Here is a 22817-nt window from a genome sequence, read left to right on the forward strand (position 1 = left end):
CTTTGCTGGATTATGGGTGTGCTGGGCTCTGATTTGGGGAGGAAAAGGATCCAGTTTTAAAATCTTACTCAAGTTAGTGAATGGATGTTAATATGAAGCCAGAGGCCAAATCTTGCATTTCAGTGATCCTAGAGTTGTTTCAGAGCAACTTTGACMAAGTCTTTGATGTTGTTTGTGTTAGTGCAGCTGCTGTGGTCAGAGCATTTGTCCAYTGATTAAATTTGCATAAGTAAAGGGTGCCAGATTAGGCATTAAAGGGGGTTGATGTCCTCTTTCCAGTAAATTTTTATGGCCTACATCAATTCTCTCCTATAAAGAGTGGAAAACTTGAGCAATGCATAAGTGATGTGACAAAGGAAAAGAGGGTTAAAGCCAATGTCAAAGGTGGTTTCTGAACCACTCACACTCGCCTTGTTCACTGGAGGCGAGTGGTTTTTGAGTTAAAAAAAAACTTTTTGAGTTAAACCACACAAAGAAAAAAGCTGGCCTTTCAGAGGGTGAAAGGCAAGGAAAATGAGAAACATAAAAAACTGTGATCAACAGCAGCGTATAATGATGGTGCTCACAGGAATTACCTCAAAAGCAATATTCTTGCATCCTGTACCTACTTGAGGCCCCTTTCCATGCATASTCAAAATTACCATTAAAATTAACAAGCTTTGAAGGTACAAGGAGGTTGATGTTGTCTTACCTGAATCTGAGGCTCAATTTCAGTAGTTTGTTTTCAGCAGATTTTTCTGTTTGAACTCCCAGTTCTGGTAGTTCTGAGTTACAGGTAAAAAAAAAAAATAAAAAATAACCCTGTTGCATTCWAATGACTCTTACTGTCAGCATCTTATTTCTAAAACATCTGGCTAAGTAGACAAATTATTCATCTTTGATAGCATTTCCTCTGGAAATTCCATTCTTGCTTTCACCCAGAGAACCTCTTAAGCAGCCCCTTCACACATTGACACTTGGATATGGATTTATATGACAGATTGTAAAGGCTGCAGAACCTCTAGCACATCTACAAACTGAGATGCAGATTGAATTTATCCAACACAGTGAGAGTTTTTACATTTAGAGAACAAACTTGCACCAAAAGCTCAAGTTACTCACATGCAGTCCGGAATCCCCAAAGGCATTGCCAGATCTCCAGTTTTTACTCTCACTGAACTCWGGCAGATGTCTCAGTCACTTCAAACAGGAAAGTAGAACCTCCAAAGTCYTGTAAACCACAGCAAGCCCCAGTTTCATGATTTCACAGGAAATTTTGATATCACTTYGAATTTTTGTTAGAAAGCAGCACAAGATTTTTCATCAGAAGCCTGCCATTTTCACAGTCCTGAAGAGTGTTTTTACCTCAGAGAATTGCTGTGAGCTCTCTGAGTTGTTCTGCTGTATGAGTTAAATATATTTGCCTTGCATTCTGGGACAGTTTGTGTGTAACCCTCTGCTAAAGACTGGAGCCTGTGCCCTCTGAAGGAAACGGGCCCAGGCTTTATTATTTGTTTCAGAAACTAASGAGTTCTCTACAAGGCAGTAGTTTTCCAGGCATATGCCTGCCTCACTTTCCTCTGAACCCATGGACTTTTTTTTGTGATTTACAAAGGAGWCCCCTAAAGCATGTGTCTTTTCCTCTGAATGTTTCTTGTCAAAATACACTGTATTCATCTGACCCACCCTCAGACAAGCCCTCCTACCAAGTGACCTTCTGATTCTGGCTGCTCTCTAGGTATCTTTGAGTTTTACTTCGCCTGCCTTTTCCTCCAGCGTCTCCATCTCTCTGGTGGCTGGAGCTCAATGCTGACACCTGAGATTGCTTCTCCCCATTGCTCTGCAGCCACACCAGGCTGGACTGAGTTCAGGGGATTTCTCTACTCCCAGGTTTCAGGRCCCCTCTGTTTTCCCTGATGGAATGTGATTGCTGACCCTGTACAGCTGCATGCAGTGGTTTCATAGCTCAGATACACCTACCAAAACCTACAGGACACATTTTTTACATCATCCTTCACATGAAGGGTTCTGTACTGGGCCCTACTCTGCCCTTCTTGAGAGGGAGCAGGGAAATGCTTAACTTGGATGTATTTAGGATATATGATTCTCCAGATTTAGCAGACCTGAGAATATGAGATATGTATTCAGTGTCAGTCTTACAGTAATTTGTTCGCTAATTTTCCATCATATCTGTGTATTATCGAGGTTATTGCCTGAAGACAATGTCCAATTAGCAAATTTTGTCACTTACCCCATGCTGGCAGTTAGGGTGTAAATCAGTGATTAAACAAGGCCTCTGCTCAAGACAGGTTAAGTGGGGTAGAGGCCAGATTTGTTCCTAACCCGTGAGTTTTGGTGGTTGTGAAAGCCCAGCACATGCAAGGACAGGATCGCCATCTGGGGCAGTGTCAGCTCTCCTGGGCCAGCACAGCCTCCTGTCAGTCCTGCTGCTGCAGTCCTGCACCACTGCAGCCACACTCATCCTCATGTAGGTGTCTCCCAGACCTGCCCATGCTGTTGTCATTCTGTGCCACTCACCCACCCAGCAGCTCTGCAGAGTCTGGTCCCTCTCCAATCCCTCCTTGTCCCCAACATGCTGCTGCAGGCACAGAGAAGGACACAGGGACACATTTCCCCCTCTGTAAAGCACTGCTCTGCCCAGCTTAGGTGTGGAGTGCCCTGTTAGTGGGTGACACCAGGCCCTGACACTGGGCTGGCAGCTCTGTGTCCCCAGGGGCAGTTTCAGAGTCAGCTCCAGCACCCACCTTCCCRCAGAGCGCTACACAATGTGCCTGCATCTGAGCTGCAGCACAAAGCTCATTCATTTTAATAGCCATTGGGAACTTAACCTATAGACAGATTTTGGAGCAAAGCACCTGAGGAGGCAGGAGCAAGTGTTTTSTCTGCATGTTAGGAATGTTCTGAGAGGCAGGTTCTGGGCATGGTGCAGGAGCACTGCCACAGCAGCATGGCAGCTCTGCAGCAGGGGTGAGCCTGCCAGGGCTCCCCAGGGCTCTGCCCTCTGTCAGGCAATTGGATGTGTGCTGCAGCTGGGAACAAGTAAAGGAGCCAAAACCCAGAGATTTTGGTTATGTGAAGTACCTTTTTCTGAATAAATATATGAAGTCTTATAGAAAGTAATATACTTTTTGTGTTCATATCATACACCTGAGATTTAGAGATAAATCTTTTGAGTTTTTGTTATCTGGTCATTGACTGGGCAGATGTCTCTTTGGTTTCTAAGGGAGCTTTGACCAGCAGAACACGTGAGATAAAAACCCAAAGGAGGGCCTTTCCCCTTCCCATCCTCTGTGTCCCCCCAGTCTGCCTGTGGAGGTTGCACTCAGGAAAGCAGGAGCTGGAGCAAGCGACGGTCACTCTTTGCCAGGCTGCTGTATCAGATGGCGTGAGCTGAACCTGTCTGTCCCCATCTGCAGAGCCTGTTCTGTGCAGGTGCTGCATGGCCAAGGTCACAGCAGTCCTTGCAGCACTTGGATAAACYCTGGGAAAGGTGTGAAGTATTTATTCCTGCAGGTGCTGTGTCCTGCAGCGCTGAGTGCTGCTGCTGGGACACTTCAGCACGGTCCTGCTCACACCCAGCACAGCTCCTGAGCAGGGGAGGACTGGCCAGAGCTGCTACAGCTTGAGCTGTGCCAGTCCCAGATGCCAGAGGAGAGCAAACGGCTTGGCCTCTATGGAAAATTAAAATAATCTGTACTGGGGAAAATTAAAATAATCTGTACTGGGGTTGTAATCACAACTGGGAATGATAATGTTAGATATCTCTAGCTGTCACTAACTAGAAGAAATCCTGGATGCAGTGTGTGGTGGTGCCCCTGGAAGAAGCCCACTGTGAAGGCAGATTTCCACGTGTTCCCTGTGTTGTTGCACAACTGGAGCAGTAGCGTTGGTGGTAAAGGAGAATAATCCCTGTAGCACTAACCCTGCATCCCACTGACTTAGGGAGATGGGAGGGAAGGAATTTATATGCAGACTGGTTCTTCAGACCTGTCTGTGTCCACCTCCCTAGGATCTCCTAGTGACTGGCATGCGGGGAGCCACGGCTGAGCTGAGCTCTTAGCTGTGATAAAGGCATTTCCTGCTTCCCGGACTTGATAACCACTACCTTGCCTAGCACAGCCACTGACTGGGAACTGCCCACAGGCTCTGCAGRGGAAAGCAGAGTTTAGCCTTTGGGAGTGCAAATCTGACTGTAATTGGGTGCTGAGACTGGGTTCTGTAGATGAATGAATTATTTGTGTGTTTACTTGGAATAATTGAAGTGCTCAAGAAAATACTGCCTAGCTGGTCTCTGATGAGTGTTTCTTCAGAAATTATTTTTCCTCTGTGTACATTTACAGTCTGGGTTGTRTGGAGTTCCAGGGGTAAGTGGGTGTTACAGTGACTAGGAAAGGGCAGACCAAGCTCCTCATGTGGKGATTCAACACTCAGATGATTTATAGAAATAACATGATTGTGGTGCTATGCCTGGCACAGGTTGTTCAAAACCGCTGAATCTGAGAAACACGCAGTCCTACCCAGATAGCAGCTTCCTTGCCTCAGCCAGGCAGAAGGGAGAGCTGGCCCGTCCCTGCAGCTGGTGCAGCCTGGCTSTGGGCAGCAGGGATGTCTCTTGGGGCCTCTGAGAGCACTCCAAAAGATGAACATTGAATGGTGTCTCCAGCAGCTTTGGTGCAAACCCCAGCTGACCTTGCCTTGTTTTCTGCTCTTCCTTTTCGTGCTCTGCAATGATAATATGATTGTAGATGARTTACTACATTAGTAATTCCTACCCATCCTGCTTACAACAGATTAAAAACTATTCTGGTTTACTAAAACACACAAAGAGAAGCCAGCAGACAAGGAGACCAAAATTTCAACCTTTTTTTTATTTAGCACACTATATTTATATCAGTTTCTGCAGTTAGTTGGTCAAACTTGATCTGTCATTCCTTTTGTTTCTGCTTTTGGTTACCACTTACCTGACAGAGCGTTTTGGTACCAGCAGCAAAATTGAAGTATTTTTCAGAGTCAGTTTCAAGATGGTAAGAGGAAAAGTTTCAGGATAGTAAGAGGAAAAGCATTAGCAGCATATTTTGAGAAACCACTCCCACAGGATGCTGTGGAAGTAACCTGTCTTCCTTTTGCATGCTGCAACTGGAGGCTCTTCCCTGCTCATCAGCCTGGTGTAAAGTACTGTAAAGATGCTGCACTATGAAGTACAGCATCTTTACACTTAAAATGAAAAAGGGAATCTCCTTTATTGATTGCTTCTTCATGTGCTGTGCATCAAGCTCCCTCATGGCATGGAGAGCCATGATGTAAAGACTCAGGTTGGGTGGCTTTGTACTGGAAATCGTGTCCCGAGGTCACAGCTCAGCAGCGCTCCACTGCAGCTGACGAGGCCTTACCCCTTCATGGCTGSTCTTTGAACACACATCACTGGTGTTTGTCTTTTGATTCAGAAACTTTTGATTTATCAAGACCCTGCAATGGCAAGTAGACCTAGTCTGCTTAGGGGGATATTTCATGAACTGCTTAGGAAGTTTATAAAACAGACTCCCTAGATTATGAAGTAAGGGGGTGTCTGTTTTGTAAGGAACATGTTATGAAATGAATTTGTCTCTAGGCCTAACTTAATTATTTTAATGATCCCACTGGTGGTTGTCGTAGGTGTCATTCTGTGTGCATATTGTGATCTACGTGCTTGTGATCATTTGTGAAATCTAAAGATGTAAAAATACATGGGCCCTTACTAATTCCTTGCCTTCTTTCACCAAAATAAATGGAGGTGGTTTGGATATTGGTATATTGGGCCAGGTCCCTCTTCCAGTGAAGTCAATGAGAGTTTTACTGTAAGCTTGAATGAAAAGAAGCCATATTCTTTTAGAAAATGAGCCTAGTGATAGAGMTGGCCAGAATCACCCTTGGTGTAATGCTGTTGTCCTCTGTGGAGTCACACAGGGATCCAGCTGGTGAGCATGGTGAGGACCTACAGGAATCTGAGCTCTGCAGTGAGATGCTTCTTCTGGGTGTACACAGAGCTCCATCTCAAAGCCATCTGAGGGTGTAAAATCAACAGTCAAATGAAGGCAAAGTGTCCTGTCCTCATGGGTGCACACACAAACCCCTCCTGGCCTTCCCCAAGACATGACTCTGCTGGTTTTGAGTGAGTTCCTTTAAATTTGTATAACTGAAATCAGAATTAATCTATTAATGGGTTAATTAAATCTTTAAGAACAAAGTGCATATTTAAATAGAAGAAATATGCAGGCATGCAAACACAGGATTCATGTTGAAGCACAAGAGAAGCTGGGTCTCTGGAGCACCGAGTACCAAGCTGGTGTGGAGGATGCCAGGTGGGAGCTGATGCAGGTTGTGCCCCAAGCTGCTGTTACCCTCATGAACTTTGCCCAGTTTTTGTTATGTGAGATGTAATAAGTTGATGAGCATAGCAAGGCCTTGCAGCTGGTTCCCTTGTGCTGTTCCGGCATTAAATGCATAATCTGATGACAGAGACAGGTATTGTCAGTCGCTCTCACCACTGGTATAACTCTGCTGACACACAATTACACCAGGCTGGTGGCTTTCCTAACCTGAACTCATAGCTGGGAGAAGCTGCAGAGCTGGAATTAAACTCCAGAGTTATAAACTCCTATCCCCATGCTCTGTCCACCAAAGTGCCTACTCCTTCACCTCAGCTGCCAGTACTTAATCTTCTGATGCTTAAAAATGAAATGATGTCTGTAAAAACTTCACAGGAGTTTGTTTTTACCTGACTTGCTCTCACCTGAAGCTCTGCCAGGCAGCACACAGATGTGCCTGACCATGTTCCTTCCTGCTGCAGGCACTGACSGCTGCCTGTCTGTCAGAGCTGGGCAGCAGGACAGAGGGGCAGAGCAGAGAATTCCGTGTTCACCTGTCCTGTGTTAAATTAACTCTACTGCAGTATGGGATGCATTCAAAGGCTAAAATTGCTGCTTTTTTATCTGCTGAGGATCACAGAAAGCAAAACCCAGGAGGAGTCCTGCACATGGCTGCTGGGGAGTTATTRTGCAGCATTTGCACCACTGCTCTTGGTCAGACTCAGAAGGCATCAGGTGGCAAGCCCCAGGAACTGAGAGTTGCACCGTGAAGCTGAAAGCCTGGAAGAGTCCCAGTTAAAGGCTCCCATTATGTCCCTCTCCTAATGCAGTGCAGATGCTGCCAGTGTGCAGGTAATGCATTTAGATCTGGGAGATGCCTTTGCAGCAGCAAGTGTCTCTCTTGAGAAAGCAGACACTGAAAACCAGTGACTCTTTGGTGTCATACTGTGTTAGGCCAACAATTTGTACCAGTGCAATTCACACCAAAGGCTGCAGTTCTGGCACTTGGGGAATGTGGTGTGCAGACTTCTGCCTCAACTCTGCCCTTGTCAAACTCACGTACAGTTCCATGGACAAATGTGACTATGGTGTGGAACTCCATGGGCACCAGGACATGGCAGCAGAGAAGCTGTGCCCTCTGCTTGTGCTGGGGCTGTCTGGGAGGGAGCGAGGGCTGAATTTGGGCCAGTAGTACAAAACATTGCTGCTGAACGAGGAAAAAAATTCAGTGGCTGCTTTGTAATCTTACAGAGGGGGGAAAATAAAGGTTGGAGTTATGACCAGTTTCAAACCTATTTCTTCTTCCTTTCACGTCCAGTTATATTTTGTTTGCAAGCATGAGGATTATAATGGGAGCCTGTTCCAGTTAAATCAGAGGATGTTTTGGCCTTGACTTCACTGGAACCAGAAACAAACCCATGACCGTAATATTGTATTTAAGAATGAGTCTCTCACAGTCTCATAAAAGTGTCAGGTTCAGCTTTCAGTTGCTCTTCAGAATTCAACAGAGAACAGCTTAATTATTATTTGAAAGTTTTTGATGAGCTTAATTCTGTAGGGCAAATGTCCTCTGTGCAGTAGGTGTAGTGCTGTCTCCTGAAGGTGTGGGTTCCTTCTCTACAGCCACTAAATAGGGGGCCCCTAGATATAGCCCCTAGAAGAATTCTTTTGTTTTGGGAACCTGGCTGTGGAGGTGGGCTCTTCCCAGCAGACACAGTGGTGTTGGGTTRTTTCCTGTCTGCCCCTGCTCTCTGGCTGCAGTAACAAAAAATCTGCTGAAAATTCATCTTTGCTTCTGCTCATCTGGCAAAGGCTCAGGCTCACCAGCAAAAAAGCATACAAAAATGTTCCTGCTTGTGTGGCTCTGTGGGCTTTAGTGACTGTTTTCCCTTTAAAACATCTTTTTAACAAGTCRTTCTTGATGTGTTCAGTTTCTTTAAGCGAGCAGCCAGGAAAAATATGTTGGATACAGCTTAATCAAAAGTAAGAGTAAATGAGAATAAACATTATTCATTCATCATCTGAAGCATGATAATGGAAGTATGGATAGAGATATCTGGGTGCAACTTGCCAGTCACGCACATGCTTGCAGAGCAGCAGGAGCAGTGACAGTAACTCCGTGCAGTGTCTGCTCCAGAGCTGATGGGAGCTGTGTTGGGTGTGCAGCGCTGCCATGCACTAGGGTCACATTCTGGGACTGGCAAAATTGCTGTCCTTCACTCAGTGCAGGACAGCAGGATGGGCTGCAGGAAAAGCAGATGGAGTGAGGATGTAAGGCAAGGCAGGCTCTTTCCATATTGCTGTTAGCAGCAGGAGAGCTGTAGCAGTTTGGTGGATCAGCACACTAAGGAATGGTCCGAGCAGCGTGGGCAGCTGCTGGTGAGCAGAAAGGTGATTTATCAGTACCCAGAGAGACTGGAACGGTTCCTGTTCACAGCACTGGGGGGTCCAGKGCAGCACAGGCTGGTGTGGGCACCAAGGGACCCTGGGTGTCTCTTCTSAGCCCGGGTGATGCAGAGTCCCAGGCAGCCTGTGGCTGGGAACTGGAAATGAAGGAAATGATCACAGGAGAAAGCTTCTCATTTTCCCAYAGCTGGGATCAGCAGAGGAGGGCTGTACCTGCAGCAGACAGACATTCTGGCTGTTTGCATGAGCAGGGGGTACCCAAATCAATGTGTTGGCTGTCACCATTTGTRCTGTGTCAGAGGTGAAGCCCTCATCTCAGTGTCCATTTCTCCTGCTCAGATGCTCTAGTTTCACAGCACCCATACATGCAAAAATGCGCAGGGCCAGGCTCACACCCTGAAAGGGAAATGAGCTCCATTTGAAATATCCCTGCTTTCACTGTGTCTCAGTGGGAGTTTCACTCTGGACTCCAAGTAGCGAGGATTTAGCCCATTCTTATTTTAGTATCACTAGTGTCTGCATGTTTCCAGCCTCCCAGSGTGCCCAGTTCTACTGGGGTGGTGGTAAAGGAAGAAATGTCCAGACTGAGTCAGATTGAAAATTTTAGCAAAAGTGCTGAGTTATCTTCCACTTGAAGATACAGAAAGTAGGTGAGTGGCAGGAGAGCWGGCATTTGGTGCAACCCTGCTCTCACCAGGGCCCTCGTAGCACCATGATTGAGGGAAAGGGATGGTTAAAGCAATAGCAAGAAAAGACTTGTACAGGCAGGAATGTTTTATTTGAATTGTGTTTCTTCTCATGTATTAACAACTTAATTTTCTTGAGTTCCTGCAACTCCCAGAGTTTGAGCTGCAATGAAGTTCTTGCAGGACTGAGTCCTTTGGAAAACTAGGGAACACTTTGGGAAACTAAGATGCTARTTTTGGATTTTGGTTTAAATTAAAGAATATTTGTTCTGAGTTTATTTTTGTGGCCAATATTTAGTGTAAATTATGTGTTGAAACAGCATGAGAGGCCCAGAAACCTCACAGGCCTCAAATCAGAGCAGCAGGAATAATGGCATAATAGAAACAGGAGACAATATAAATTTATATTAATGTTTTTAATCTTCCCCAACTACTTAGGCAAAAGTACAGTTAGAATGAAGTAAAAGGAGCAAGGAGAGAAAAAATAACCTGAATATTATGTTGGAAAAAACCAACAGTATCAGAAATCCAGCTTACATTCTTTAACTTCAAGTGTAAGTCCACAGTTTAAAGTAAAGAGAGTAATTCCCAGATAGATGGGTATTCCCTACAGTGTAAGAACTTCTGTGTAGTTACTGGACCTCRGCATATTTCACTGAGAAAATAATAGTCAGCTCCTGCCCTTAACACATTCTGTGTTTTGAAGGGTGATAGTGTATTGAAATATTATTGTCACATTACTTCTATTAAAAAGATGCAAGTCACTGCTCTCACTCTCCCCAATGGTTAGTGCTTGTTAGGAACAGGGGTGGCACAACTGGCCTGTGTTGGAGTAACAGCAACCTCGGCTTGGGCTGGGAGCATGGCATCTGGCATGGTCAGCCCTCTTCTGGTCATGGTTACTTCAGARCAGCCCAGCCAAGTGATGGTTAATGGCATAAATCATGGCAGGCTCTTTGTCACTGTCCCTGGTGCAACAGATGAGCAGGCAATGTCAGTGGTACGTATGGAACTTCTAATGGGGAAATGCAAATTGTACCTGTATTTGAAAGTTTTGGTTTTTTTTTTCCATTAAGCACAGCAAATGCATTTCAGAAATGAGGAGTTAAATAGGTGTGGTGGGATGCTGATGTATGCAATGGAATGGGTTCTGTTCTCTGTATATCTGCTTCCCTCACCTATGGGTGTGGTTATGTGCCAAATGCAGTGAAAGGATTTGTGATACAGTAATTAAAACACTAAAAGCTGTGTGTTTAGTGAAGAATTAAAGTATTTTAATAGCTGTTAAAATAACACACTAAAATRGAAGACTCTTGAATAAGGCAGATTGGAATCATCAGCCTGATGAAGGGCTGTGCTCTGCCCCTATTACCTGTGGCTAAGCAGCACTTTGCTCCTGTTGGTCACCCACGAGACATGTGGCTGCAGTCAGGGAGAAACTGGCTGCTGAGAACTTTGGGGTGAGTGACCAGGGCTGATGGGCCTAATCSCAGTGAGGTGAAGGGGTTAGGGTTAACACCCTTGTAAACCTGGTGGGAATGAAAAGCTTGGAAAGGAAAGCTTGCAGGAATCTCAGTTCCTTAGGATTTGGTCTGCTCTTTGTAATTGTGTGACCACTCCTCCTTCTCCTTGTTGGGATGCATGACTGAAGGGATGCAGGACTGGAGTGGCTCTTGTCTATCAGAGGATTTTGTCTTTCAGGAAAAGACACAGGCTTCTCTGCTGGGATTAGTGTTTCTGCTTCCTTGTCCAATCTGCTAATTTATGACGAGCTCATACTGTGTCTGCAAATCAAATGACAAGTGTAGTGCATCAAAATATGAATACACATACCTTTCCAGGAAATTATATATCAAAGTCATCTSCTAAAGTGTCTTAAATGTGGAGATACATTATTAACAACAATCATCTCTCACCCTTACAATGAAGGCTTTGTGGTATTTCAAAAATAATAGGTAATTTCCACTTCAGTGGGCTTTATTACCTGTTGCTCCAGTGGACTTTAATTGATAGTAACAGTGAACAGAAAACACAATTGTCTGTGGCTTTGTTTTAACGACAAAATCCATTATATACCTAATTTTGCTTTTTTATTGGTGGCATAGAAAGAAGAAAGAAAATCCTTCCAGAACTTCTTAAGAATGATTCTGCGTGGTAGATTATAATGTCCTTTATGGATTATTGACTTTTAAAAATGCATGTTGATACTATATAGACTAGCTCTGGTCTGTTACAAAAATAGATGTCGTAGCCTGAACAGCAAAATGTGAAGTATTAAATCTAGGTAATAGATCCTGCAGTTCCTTYAGGTGCTTAATAGTTAATAAGTGTAATATCCTTCAGAAGCATGGCAAAGTGGTTCAAAAAACTCCAGTGGCATTCCAGGATCAGCACTGGAGGACAGGAACAGGAAGTTACAGAACTGGAGATGGATAACCTTGTTACCTTGTGAGTTACCTCCTCATAGTGGGTGACCCTGGCTGGACTCCAGGCACCACCAAAGCTGCTCTCTCACCCCCTCCACTGCTGGACAGGGGAGAGGGGTCATGAGATAAGGACCAGGAGAGATCACTCAGGAAGTACCATCACAGGCAAAACAGGCTGCTATTAGAGATATTAATTGAATTTATTTCTAACAAAATCACAGCAGGATAATGAGAAGTAAAATAAACCCTTAAAAACACCTTCCTCCACCCCTCCCTTCTTCCCAGCCTTATCTCCTCCTCTGACGGCACAGGGAGACAGGAATGGGGTTTGTGGTCAGCTTATYATCTCCTTCTCCATTGCCCTCAGCATCTGCAGAGCTGCTCCCCTCTGTTCTCACCCTGCCCTTCTCTGGGAGCCATTACARCCATGCAGTAACTTGATTTTCCTCCTTCTCCAATCTGCTATCCCAGAGGTGTGACCCCCACCCGTAACTGGCTGGCCATGGCACATCCATCCTTGGAGCTGCCAGGGMCTGTCTCAGACACGGAGGAAGGTTCTCACAGAGGTCACCCCTGTAGCCYCTCTGCTACCAAAGCTTGGCCATGCCAACCCAGTRCACTCRTCCATTCATCTGCTGAGACTGGACYKTACTACTCAATGCTCTTCTTAAAAGTKGAGGCTTCAGCATCTCTGGTTCTCCCAGCTCAGTTTTGTTCTGMATATCTGTGGAATCTCACTTGTGCCATCAGGATTGACAGGTCTGGGGTGAGTGATGCCGAGCAGTGCCTGCAGGACACSGACACCCAAGCCTGCCTTGCTGCATGGGAGGAGCCCGTGGACTGGTGGTGACCTTGCCAGGATTGATGCCTCCCTGCACTTGGGACTGGAAGCTGGTTCCTGACCTGCTTTGGCCAGAAACTCATTTGGGACACTTGTCTGTGCCCTGATGCACCCGTGGCTTCTGGGCTAGTGCAACTGGCAGAGCAGCAGCTTGTACCCGAAGTTTAGGACTCAGACTCTCACACTCAGTTTTTCCCCACCGCTGTGGGGGATAAAAGATGCTTAAAATTCTCCCCAGCAAAGTGCCTTCCAAGCCAAGCACAGGCCYGCAGCAGCCTGAGGTGGTGAGGATGTGTTTGGTTGAGGTGGAGGAGCTGCAGTGACAAAGCCTCCTGGGGCTCTGCAGTGTGGGGCAGCGGGGTCAGGTGGGCACAGCCACACTGCAGCTCTGTCTCTGCTCAGTGCCTTCTCCTCTCACCTCCAGAGGAGCTGAGAGTCACTGCTCAGAGAGGTGCAACCACACAGCAGAGCTTTCCTTCTTTATGGTCTGTCCCACTGATCACAGCTGGAGTTTGGAGCTGAGGCGGGTCACAAACCTGCTGCAGCCAGTGCAGTGTCCAGCCCCRCTGCTCGCTGTGTGCTGGCAGGGGCAGTGCCCTCACACCTCTCCATAACTAATGCCAGCCCAGGAGGCAGAAGATGCCCATCTGCCGAACTATCCCTGTCCTCTGGCCTGCTTTGCAGACAGGCTGGGCGTTTCAAGGTGCCTCCCTGGGGAAAGCAGCTACAGGTGCTTTCCCCATTATGATTTGCTTTGCCGGGACCTTGTGCACGAATCCAAACAGTTTGAAGTCCAGCAGCATTGCCCACTGGCCTGGCTGGGCTGTGGCAGTGCTAGCAGAGAGCTGGCTCCTGGCACAGCCCTTCAGAGGTTTTCCACAGCTGCTTCCCAGCAGTCACTGCCGTGTGGTGGGACAGGGAGCAGACACCTGACAGCCAAAGCAAACAGCAGTGTAAGGCCTGTCAGGCACCTCTGCTCCCAKTCATGGCATTTTTTCTCTTCCAAACAGATAACATTGTCTATCCTACCCACCTTGGGCATATATTTCAGAGATGAGCATCAGTGTTTATGTTTGGCAGCAATGACTGGACTCTGCTCGGACTCTGGGGACACTTTGCTGGTGTGTCCTGCAGGGCGGTGTCAGGTCATGCTCACTGTCCCACCTCTAAACAACAATCTTCTACCTCTCTGTGGCATTTCCTTGCTCCTCCTGCAGCTCCACAGGCAGGCTGAGCAGCCAGGTCCAGCTGACAGCCCTGGTAAAGCCCAGGGAGAGCTGCAGAGCTCGTGTCGGCTCCGCTGCGTGTTTGCACAGGGACCGGTGCCCATGGAGGGGCAGCTACAGCAGGGAGGGCACTGTCTGCACCACTGACCCACCACGTGTTTGCAGGACTCAAGACTCCCTTCCTCCCCTATCCTCCCATAAAATTAGGAAAGACATTTTAATGACAGTTTGCTGAAATGTGCATTCCCTGCTGATTTGACATTGGGCAGAAAAAGTGTCTACAAAATCAATTTTTAATAAATGTAAACAACTAAATTATGAATGACAAAAATATCACTGAACACTTAAATATTAATCACATAATTACTTAAATTAATTCTTTCAGTGCAATATTGTGATAAAGAGTTGTGTTTATGCTGTATCACTGCACTGGTGCACAGGCCAGACAGGTGCACAAGAGACAGCAGGACCACAGCAGCCCCACCAACAGAGGGACCTGGGGCTCTTAGGGCCTCAGGGTGCCACAGCCCCAGTTGCTGATGGTCCCACAGGTCGTGCAATAGTGGGTGCTCTTCTTAAGACCTCTGGAACCAGATTTATTAGGAAAGAACTTTTGTTTTCTCTTCAAAATAAAACAATCAAGAAATGGCTAAACTGACCCCAAACCAGAAAGCAAATTGCCCCACCCCAAAAACTTCCCTGCCCCGAAGTGCCATGAAAGTTCCCAAAAGCTCTGTGTGATGTGCAGACCCGTTGCTGTGGCCTGTGTTGATCTTGGGAACACCAGAGGTGCGCTGGAGGGTGCWGGGGGTGCCAGATGCCGTGTCTGTCCCTGAAATGGAGTTGGGAGAGTCCATGAAAGGGGTGGTGTGCTGTGATCTGTGCTGTGGGGATGGACTGACTGCCCTGMAGGCCCCTCTGTGCTCCTGCTTCCACAGGAGCTGCAAGGGGAGTTGGTCACCAGGGGTAAGGGGTGGGCAGCAGCCGAATGTGGTACTCGTGGGCAGCACAGGGCTCCTTTTCCTGCCCAAGAAACTGAGAAAAGAATTTACTGGCACTCTTGTCCTTGTGGGTTGGCTAGCTGTATTGTTTGTTTTTAATCTAATAAAAGGAGATCTTAATATCATAGTAAAATTGTTACAAAGCTAGAAACTCACCCCTTGGCGTTTTGGCGAAACATTATTGAAAATGGAAAAGCCTTTAGCAGAAACAACAGAAGCACAGAGAAACAGTAGGAGTGGGATAAACAGGTTGTGCTCTGGCTCTTGGGAGAGGCAGGGAAGTGCATCCAGCCAGGGCTGGAGGTGCSAGAGGTGGTGGCCAAAGGCAAGGGGGGCTCTTGGAGGGCTGGGATGGGCAGGACTGCAGGGCAGTGAGCGGGCAGCTGGAAGGTGGCACTGCTGGGAGGGCAGGAGCAGCTGAGGAGGAGCAGCCTGGGAGGGTCTGTGCCCAGGGCAGATGGTGTGAGCACAGAGGGACCAGGCCAGGGATGTGCAGGCAATGGAAAGGCACCCTTGGCATCCTTAGGCTCAGCCTGCTCCCTATATGGAAATTAAATATTGGACACAAATTATAAGAGTGTTTCCAAATTAGACAGTGAAGCATCTCTTGCAGAAAGGTGGGAATGCTGAAGAAGCGCTCATTTTCCAGACTTGTCCTGTGCTGTAGGATCCCAGTGCAGCTCTGTTTGCCYTGTCTCCCTTTGCCTGTGCCTCCCRCTCTTCACAGGCATTGCTGGAAGAACCATTTCTGTGTGCCATAAGCCTTTAAAATGCCTTTAGCTAATTTGTCCACCAGTACAGTACTGGTTTCCATGACCACCCATAAAAACCACTGTTTTCAGAGTGACCACTGCCCAGTCTGAGCTGTGGCAACTGCCCATGAGTTTTAACTCACAGCCCATGGTGGGTCACTGAAGGGAGCAGCTTCCTGAGGTCACCAGTCRGGCTGGCACCATATTTCTGGTTGGCCACCACCAAGTCTGTGCAGTGCCAAGTCCTTCCTGCCCCYGCCCTTGCTGACACACCAGCTCTGTGACAGCCGAGTGCATTTCACTGCCCTGCTCCTGTGCGAGGCATTTTGTTCTGGCTCCTGAAGGCACATCCAGAGGACGGAGCTGCTCCCGGGCACCATGCCCCTTTCCATAGCCTCACACRTGGTCAGGAGCCCTGGCAGGTGGACTCTCCATTTGAAGCTGCTCTTTGGGTTAATTTTGTGCTCCCTAAGCATTGCATTTTCCCATGGCCTTTTCCAGGTATGGTTAAACTAGTGGGGTGGGAGAAGTGGGAGCACTTTTCACATGCAGCATTACAACATTCARCAATGAAGCTGGTTCTTGGAACATAGCAGCCCCCTGAAATGTCGAATAAATCCTTAAACTATTCATCACTCTGTTTTKGGGGTGGCAGCTAAGTCTTTCAACACTCTTGACTTTCTTTCCCCAGCAGTAATTTTGCGGGTGAAGAAATACAGCTCAGGGCACTCCACAAAGTGGAGCCTCAAATTCATGTTTTGTTTTCATTACCAAAAAAATGCTTTACTACATTAAAAAGTGGCCCATTAAAATTTTGTACCCTGTCTTCTATGCACCCTGTCATTGTTGGCAAGCCTTCCCCTGTGCCCGTGCAGAGCTGAGCAGCTTTGCTTCTGCAGACTCTGCAGAGAAAGGACAAGGAAGGAGAGGAGGGTTCAGCCACAGCCCAGTTTGTTTAGGTGTAAGACCTCAAAACTTCCAACAGCCATGCAAATTTACTCAGTAAGTGTGTGTAATGAACCTAAAGCTCTTGGTGCTTCCTCTGCTCTCGGTGCATCCCAGCACACCGCACTGGCAAAGGAAATAAATGAACTGTCTGGTTCCTGGAATAAAATATAGCACTGGACAAAGCAGTATATTTAACTGTTTTGGGCAAATGGCCCTAAAATSACAATGAAGAAGAAAACAATGAATTACAGGAGTTTACTGAACCTCTTGATTATATGGATTAAATGTTGCTACATGAACTGGATGGTATTCTCTGATACGTAGGAACACTCGAGGTTGGAGGAAACGGTAAATGTTAAAATTAGAGTTTAGGAGAGCACTTGGTTATTCTCACAAGTAACTCGACTAGCTGTGTGCTGGCATGGGCATGAGAGCAGGCAGTAAAACCTGCAGCTTGATTAACTAAGAGGGCAGAAAGGTTCTTAGCAAAATTCAGTGGAGACTGGGTCCAGTTTATTTAGCTATAAATGGCGCATTCATAAATGTCCGAATGTCTTAGCGAGTTCCGAGTGCGAGGTGCACTGCGGGAGCACGTGTGGCTGTGCTATCAGAGCCTGGGCCAGCCGGGCAGAGCACGGCCTGGAGCAGCAGAGCAGGGCTCAGACGGGCACCGGGGCACTGCCACTGCTCCCCCGGCTCAGGGTGGGGTGGTGGCACTGGGACMAGGGAAGCAGCAGGGCTGTGGCTGCAGCCTTGGGCAGCAGTGCTGGCCATCGCCTTGGGCAGGGGTGGACGTGCTTATTCTGCAGGGAAGGGGAAAGCCCTGGGCTGRTCTCAGTGAGAGACATGGGGAGGTTTCATGGGCCATTTGAAGGGGGAGCTCGACAGTGAAATCCAGCCAGCTGTGGGATGGTCTCTCTGGGAAATGGAGGAGTCCTCACTGGCAGGATTATTTAGGATTCGACTTTGAAAGATGAGACACTGTGCAGTTGGGAACAATGCTGCACTGTCAGAGAGATGGACTCAATTACTTAATAGGTCGKTGCTGGCTGTCTCCGCATTTTCCCTTTCAAGAACATATATTCAGCTGGGATATTTCTCATGGGAAGAAAGCAGGAGAGAAGCCAGGCATTTGGAAGGGAGAGGCTGCAGGAGTGGCAGCCAGGCAGGCYGATGCCTGGTTTGCTCACTGTGGAACAGGCTCCCCGTGACTGGGAACACCTGGACAGTGATGCAGCTGTGTGGTCCTGTGGTCCTGCACTCGGCTGATCCCCAGCTCTCATAGGTCTTGCTCCCTTGTTTTTTTCTCACAGGAGATTTGTCACGGTGCTCTCCTCCTGCCAGGCTCATGCCCAGGGTTGCTGGTGGTGGCACTGTGGTCCCACAGGCAGTGCTATAGGTGCTGCACGGGCCATTGGTTTCTGTTTTGCCAAAACACTCTGCACTGGATGGACACTGACWGGTCCATACAGCTCAGCACAGGCAGCCTCTCCTTCAGCACAGCAAGGCTTGGATGGTGTTTGTCAAATGAAGCTGTGCTGGAGGCAGGCTCATGGCCAGGAACCTGTGTCTGCAGTAACCACTTGGCTGTCCAGTAGCAGGATGTGGCAAACAGGGATGTGTGACAGAGCCAGGGACTCCTGTTGTCCCCAGAATGCCTGTGCCAGCCCCCGGGGGAGGCTGCAGGGGCTGTCCTGGCTGTGGCCGTGGGCTAACACACAATGGTGCCAGGGAGGCTCTCACTGCACCCACMCACCCAGGGCACCGACCCTCTGCAYGTGTTTGTCACCAAATTAACATCCTGCCTTACCTTATGCACGCTGAATTGATGCTCCTAAATTGGTTGTTCTTAMGCCCCAAGGCTGTAATGAGGTTTTGTCTCTTTTGCCCCTTCCTTTTTCTCTTCTTTTTTTTCAGAATAAGTCGTCTGTTTAATGGCACAGAGCCTATTGTCTTGGACAGTTTAAAACAACATTATTTCATTGATCGAGATGGGGAAATTTTCAGATATATATTAAGCTTCCTAAGGACATCTAAGCTACTGCTCCCAGATGACTTTAAGGTAAGGAAAGCTATAGTCTGCAATCTGTTTTTAYCTTCCATTCTGTCATTTGTTTTTGTGCCAGGTTGGTTTTTGTGCTTGACCTAAACACACTTAACTAAATGTTGCTGTTTATTTGTTAGGATTTTTAGTACTTGTGTATTACACGAGGGATGCTGTTATTTAATAAATGGACCAATGGTTGTCATGGATACCAAGAAAAGTTAAATGATGAAGCTTATGGCTAAATCAGTTTTTCTAAACTAATTGTATTTTCTCACATTTTTAGCTTATTTATTGGGGTATAACAACAATTAAGAAGCAACATCAGCAACTTGCACTTAGCAGGGTTTAATGCTCAGAATTTGAAAGAAATGTTTTAAATGTGATGCTTAGAAGACTTGAACTGTGTAAATCTTTTTCTTGCTGATATAAAAACAAAAACATCCTTAAACAAGCCYATAAGGATTTGTGTTAGACATAACCAATGCAGACTTTGATTTCAGGAAGTAATCTGCTCACAGTTTATGAATGTCAAAATATTCTTGGGAGATGGGATTGACTGAAGGCTTTTTAAGGAGCAGGACATGTTTCGTATGAAATCCGGTGCTGGTGGTTTCTTTGCAGGCCCTGATTGTTTAAAGGCTCTTCTCTCAGCCTTGTTTGTTTGRCTTTGCACTTACGAAACTTCCAACATTGTCACCCTTATGTATGAAAATCAGAAGACAAAAGTGTCCTAACTGTAGATGACAAGATTTAACAAAAGCATGTATTCCAGGCTGAAATGRTGAATAAATTGGGGTGGCAAATGGGCGTCTGCTGAGTTGGAGGACACAGCATTACTAGGAAGAAAAGCTCTGGCTTACTCTGAGATGCCATTTCACTTTGTTGTATTGGGTGGGCCACAGGATCAYTTGGCCAGTTGTGACTGGGTCCAGAGCTGTGTTAGTGGCTCTTGTTTTGGAGCAGAGCTGCTCCTCATGCTGCAAACTCAGCCRTTCTCCCCTGAGTTTGGAGGATCATCACCCACCCCAGGAGAGCCTGCTGCTCATGCCTTGTCCTGGGKCAGGGAGGTTTGGCACTCCTGGAGTTTGGAGCTCCAGCCCAGAAAGGCTGTCCTGMGCACTGGTGCTTCTGCTGAGTGGCAGGAGGGTTTGGAAACCTCCCCCATGGGTTGGGGAGTGTGGGACAGGCAGGGAGCCAGGGCACTGAGGACTGGGTGGGAGAAAACTCCATAGAGAGATGAGAGAAACTTGCAGGTAGCAGTGCAGCTGAGGACCAGARCAGTGCCGGGGCTGTGAGATGGATCATGTGCAGGGGGGGATGGAGAAGTGGGAGAGGAGCCAGAGGGATGCTTCAGCAGCTCTGTTCTGGACAATCCACTGGGACAAGGTGTGAGAGGAGAGGGCAGGAGAGATGCACTTGGATTGTGGCACCAACCAGGTTTCTGAGGTGCTCAGTAACAGAAGCAGTGGGGTTTGGCTGGAGGGGACAGTGCCCGTGGATGCCAAGGGCCCATCTGCACAGAGAGTCCGAGCAGGGCAGGACAGGCTCAGGGCAGTCCAGAGCCGTGGCTCTGGCTGTATTTCCACATCATCCCTTCGCAGAGGGTTAACTGCATTGCATTGAGTTCCTCCCTGGGAGAGCTTTAGAGCAAACCCCAGGCTAATGAGGGCTCAAGAACAAAGCAAAGCATTACTAGGTAGGGAGTAACTAAATAAAAATGCACAGAAGAATGTGCTGTAAAGCTATATTAAAACTGCATTGTAAACGGATTTGACTTCACAGAAATCGTGTAATTTTGCCAGCATGATTAAAGTGACAGAAGACAATAATCAAAGGCAGCAAATGGAATCACTCAGTGTTTCTAAATGCAAAACTCTACTTAAGGTATAAAACCTGACAGGTTTTCCAGTGAGACTTGCATTAAATGTTCTTTATGTCAAACAAAGTGTTATCAAGTGTTTTGAATATTTATTAGTTTTTACCCCTTAATTTAATCAAACAGTTTATTAGCCTCAAGGTTCAGCCAAGTTGCTTTTCAACTTGAATTGCTGCTCAGATGGTTATTTTGGAAAGTTTGGAATGTTAGAACCACACCAGCATTATTGTGTTTGCTATGTCAGTACTGTTTTCAGACTAAGTTAGCACTGAAATGCAGAGAAAGTGGGTGTRTGTTCCAAGGCTAGTGATTCTTTATTATCAAGTCTGAGTGGTGTGTTTACAGTGAATATTAATTACACTTCCAGCTACTACTAAGCCAGAACTTGTGTCTCCCAGGTCTGCTTGCTTGAAGTAGCACTCTCATGGTTCGCATAATTTCCCTGATTTTGGGGGATTTTTAGCCCCGTGAAGCTGAGGAACGCCCGTGGGGAGGGGCTGGATTCTGTCCTGAAGCCAGCTGTGCCCAGCCAGTGATGGGGCACAGCCCCCCCGGTTCCCTGTGCCCACTTGGGTCAGTGTCTATGCATGGGGGCCAGCACCCCCAGCCCTGCCACACTGCTGGGTCAGGGGTGCCTGCTCCTCCCCTGGTGCCCAGATCCTCCTGCCTTGACCTTCCCTGCCATCAGAGGGGCTTCCCAGGCCACCACGAGCAGCAGTGTCCCCTTCACGGGCAGTGGTCCCAGAGCCAGGACCCACTGCATCTGCTCGTTTGAGACCCTGCTTAGAATGCAGCAAACCAAAACWGTGTGTACAMTGTYACTGCACCTSAGAGAGRGGAGGAGCACAAGCATGGGACAGCTGAGCTTCATGTGGCTTACAGAGGTCACCTGTGACACCAGAACGACAAGGCCATAGCTCCCATTTATTAATATAGTTGCAAAATTAGTGTGCTTGCACCCAGTTTTAAGTCTGCTGCAACTGACCTCAGGAAATGGTGCAGTTGTCGTTGTAGAAGTGAGCAACTTTATTTCATAGCCAGGAGTCAGATCTTCACAGCACTAAAAATATAAAAGAAACAGTGAGTCAGGATGACAGTTTGTTGTTTCATGTAATAAAGAATAACAAGTGAAAAATGGACAGAAAGAGCCATTTCAGCCTGTTCAGGARTCAACATTAGGTACAAAAATAAAGGATGTCTTTGGTACTGAGAGAGCAGCATCAAGTCTGTGGGACACATGGTGTCAGTCTGTGCTGGCTGACCCTGCCTGGAGCAGCAGATGTGTCCCAGCCCAGTGGCACTGACACCCACACAGCAGCACAGCTGGCCTGCAGGTCCCACCTCCCACCTCCTTCGCAGGAGATGCCACCCTTGACAGAAGGGACTGCAGAATTTAGGCCATACAAAATCCACCACAAAAAAGTTTTTCTACCAAACAATAAGAACATTATCTTGTGAAAGGCAAGAGGCTGCATCCTTGAGAGATCTGTTTGCATTTCCCATGAGGTGGAAATGTTGTGTTGGAGGCCAAAAGTTGTGGCTGGAGAAAGGGTGTGTGCATCCCATCTGCCCATCTGCTCCCTTTTCCCTGGCAGAACTTCTCCACTACTTCTACAACAGCCACAAGAAGCTGAAAGCTCACAGTAGCTATGAAGGCTTTTTGTGGTACTTTACAGAAAAATTAAAGGCTGTATTGCCTATATCCCCATCWGTCTGTCAAAGAGCACCCTGCTCGTGACTGACACTGGTGCTGGGGATCACCTTGGCAGTACAGTGTGTTAGCAGAAAAGAAGCAGCTCCATTGGCTGTCGTGTGCCTTGGATCTGGTACTGCTGTGGGCGAGCTTGGAACACAGGGAAATCATCCATAGAARAGATGGGAGATGCATCAGTCCTGCAGGACAAGGAGCTCCTGTACAGAACCTGCTGTGGGATGCTGCCCACAGCTCAGCAGCACTGCACAGAGCCAGGCTGGAGCCTCTGGGATAGAGGGGGTGCAGGGTCAGTGTGCAGTGTCTTTGTGGAGTGTCTGTGCAGTGTCTGTGCAGTGTCTGTGCAGTGTCAGTGTGCAGGGTCTGTATTCAGGGTCAGTGTGCAGGGTCTGTGCAGTGTCAGTGTGCAGGGTCAGTGTGCAGGGTCAGTGTGCAGGGTCAGTGTGCAGTGTCTGTGTGCAGTGTCTGTGTGCAGTGTCAGTGTGCAGTGTCTGTGTGCAGGGTCAGTGTGCAGGGTCTGTGTGCAGGGTCAGTGTGCAGGGTCTGTGTGCAG

The 22817-nt window shown here is 47.4% G+C and overlaps 1 protein-coding gene across 1 annotated transcript in view; it reads left to right on the forward strand.

Moving 5' to 3' along the window:
- Positions 1-22817, forward strand: part of KCTD15 (potassium channel tetramerization domain containing 15) — a 44816-nt gene that overhangs the window by 8098 nt on the left and 13901 nt on the right. Inside the window, exon 3 of the mRNA XM_057374292.1 lies at positions 18548-18692. Coding sequence (XP_057230275.1) covers positions 18548-18692 — 145 coding nt within the window. The remainder of the gene's footprint in view (positions 1-18547; positions 18693-22817) is intronic.

This window comes from Malurus melanocephalus, unplaced genomic scaffold (assembly GCF_030028575.1).
Source record: "Malurus melanocephalus ecotype Western Australia unplaced genomic scaffold, MMel_1.1 scaffold_221, whole genome shotgun sequence".
Classification (NCBI taxonomy): domain Eukaryota; kingdom Metazoa; phylum Chordata; class Aves; order Passeriformes; family Maluridae; genus Malurus; species Malurus melanocephalus.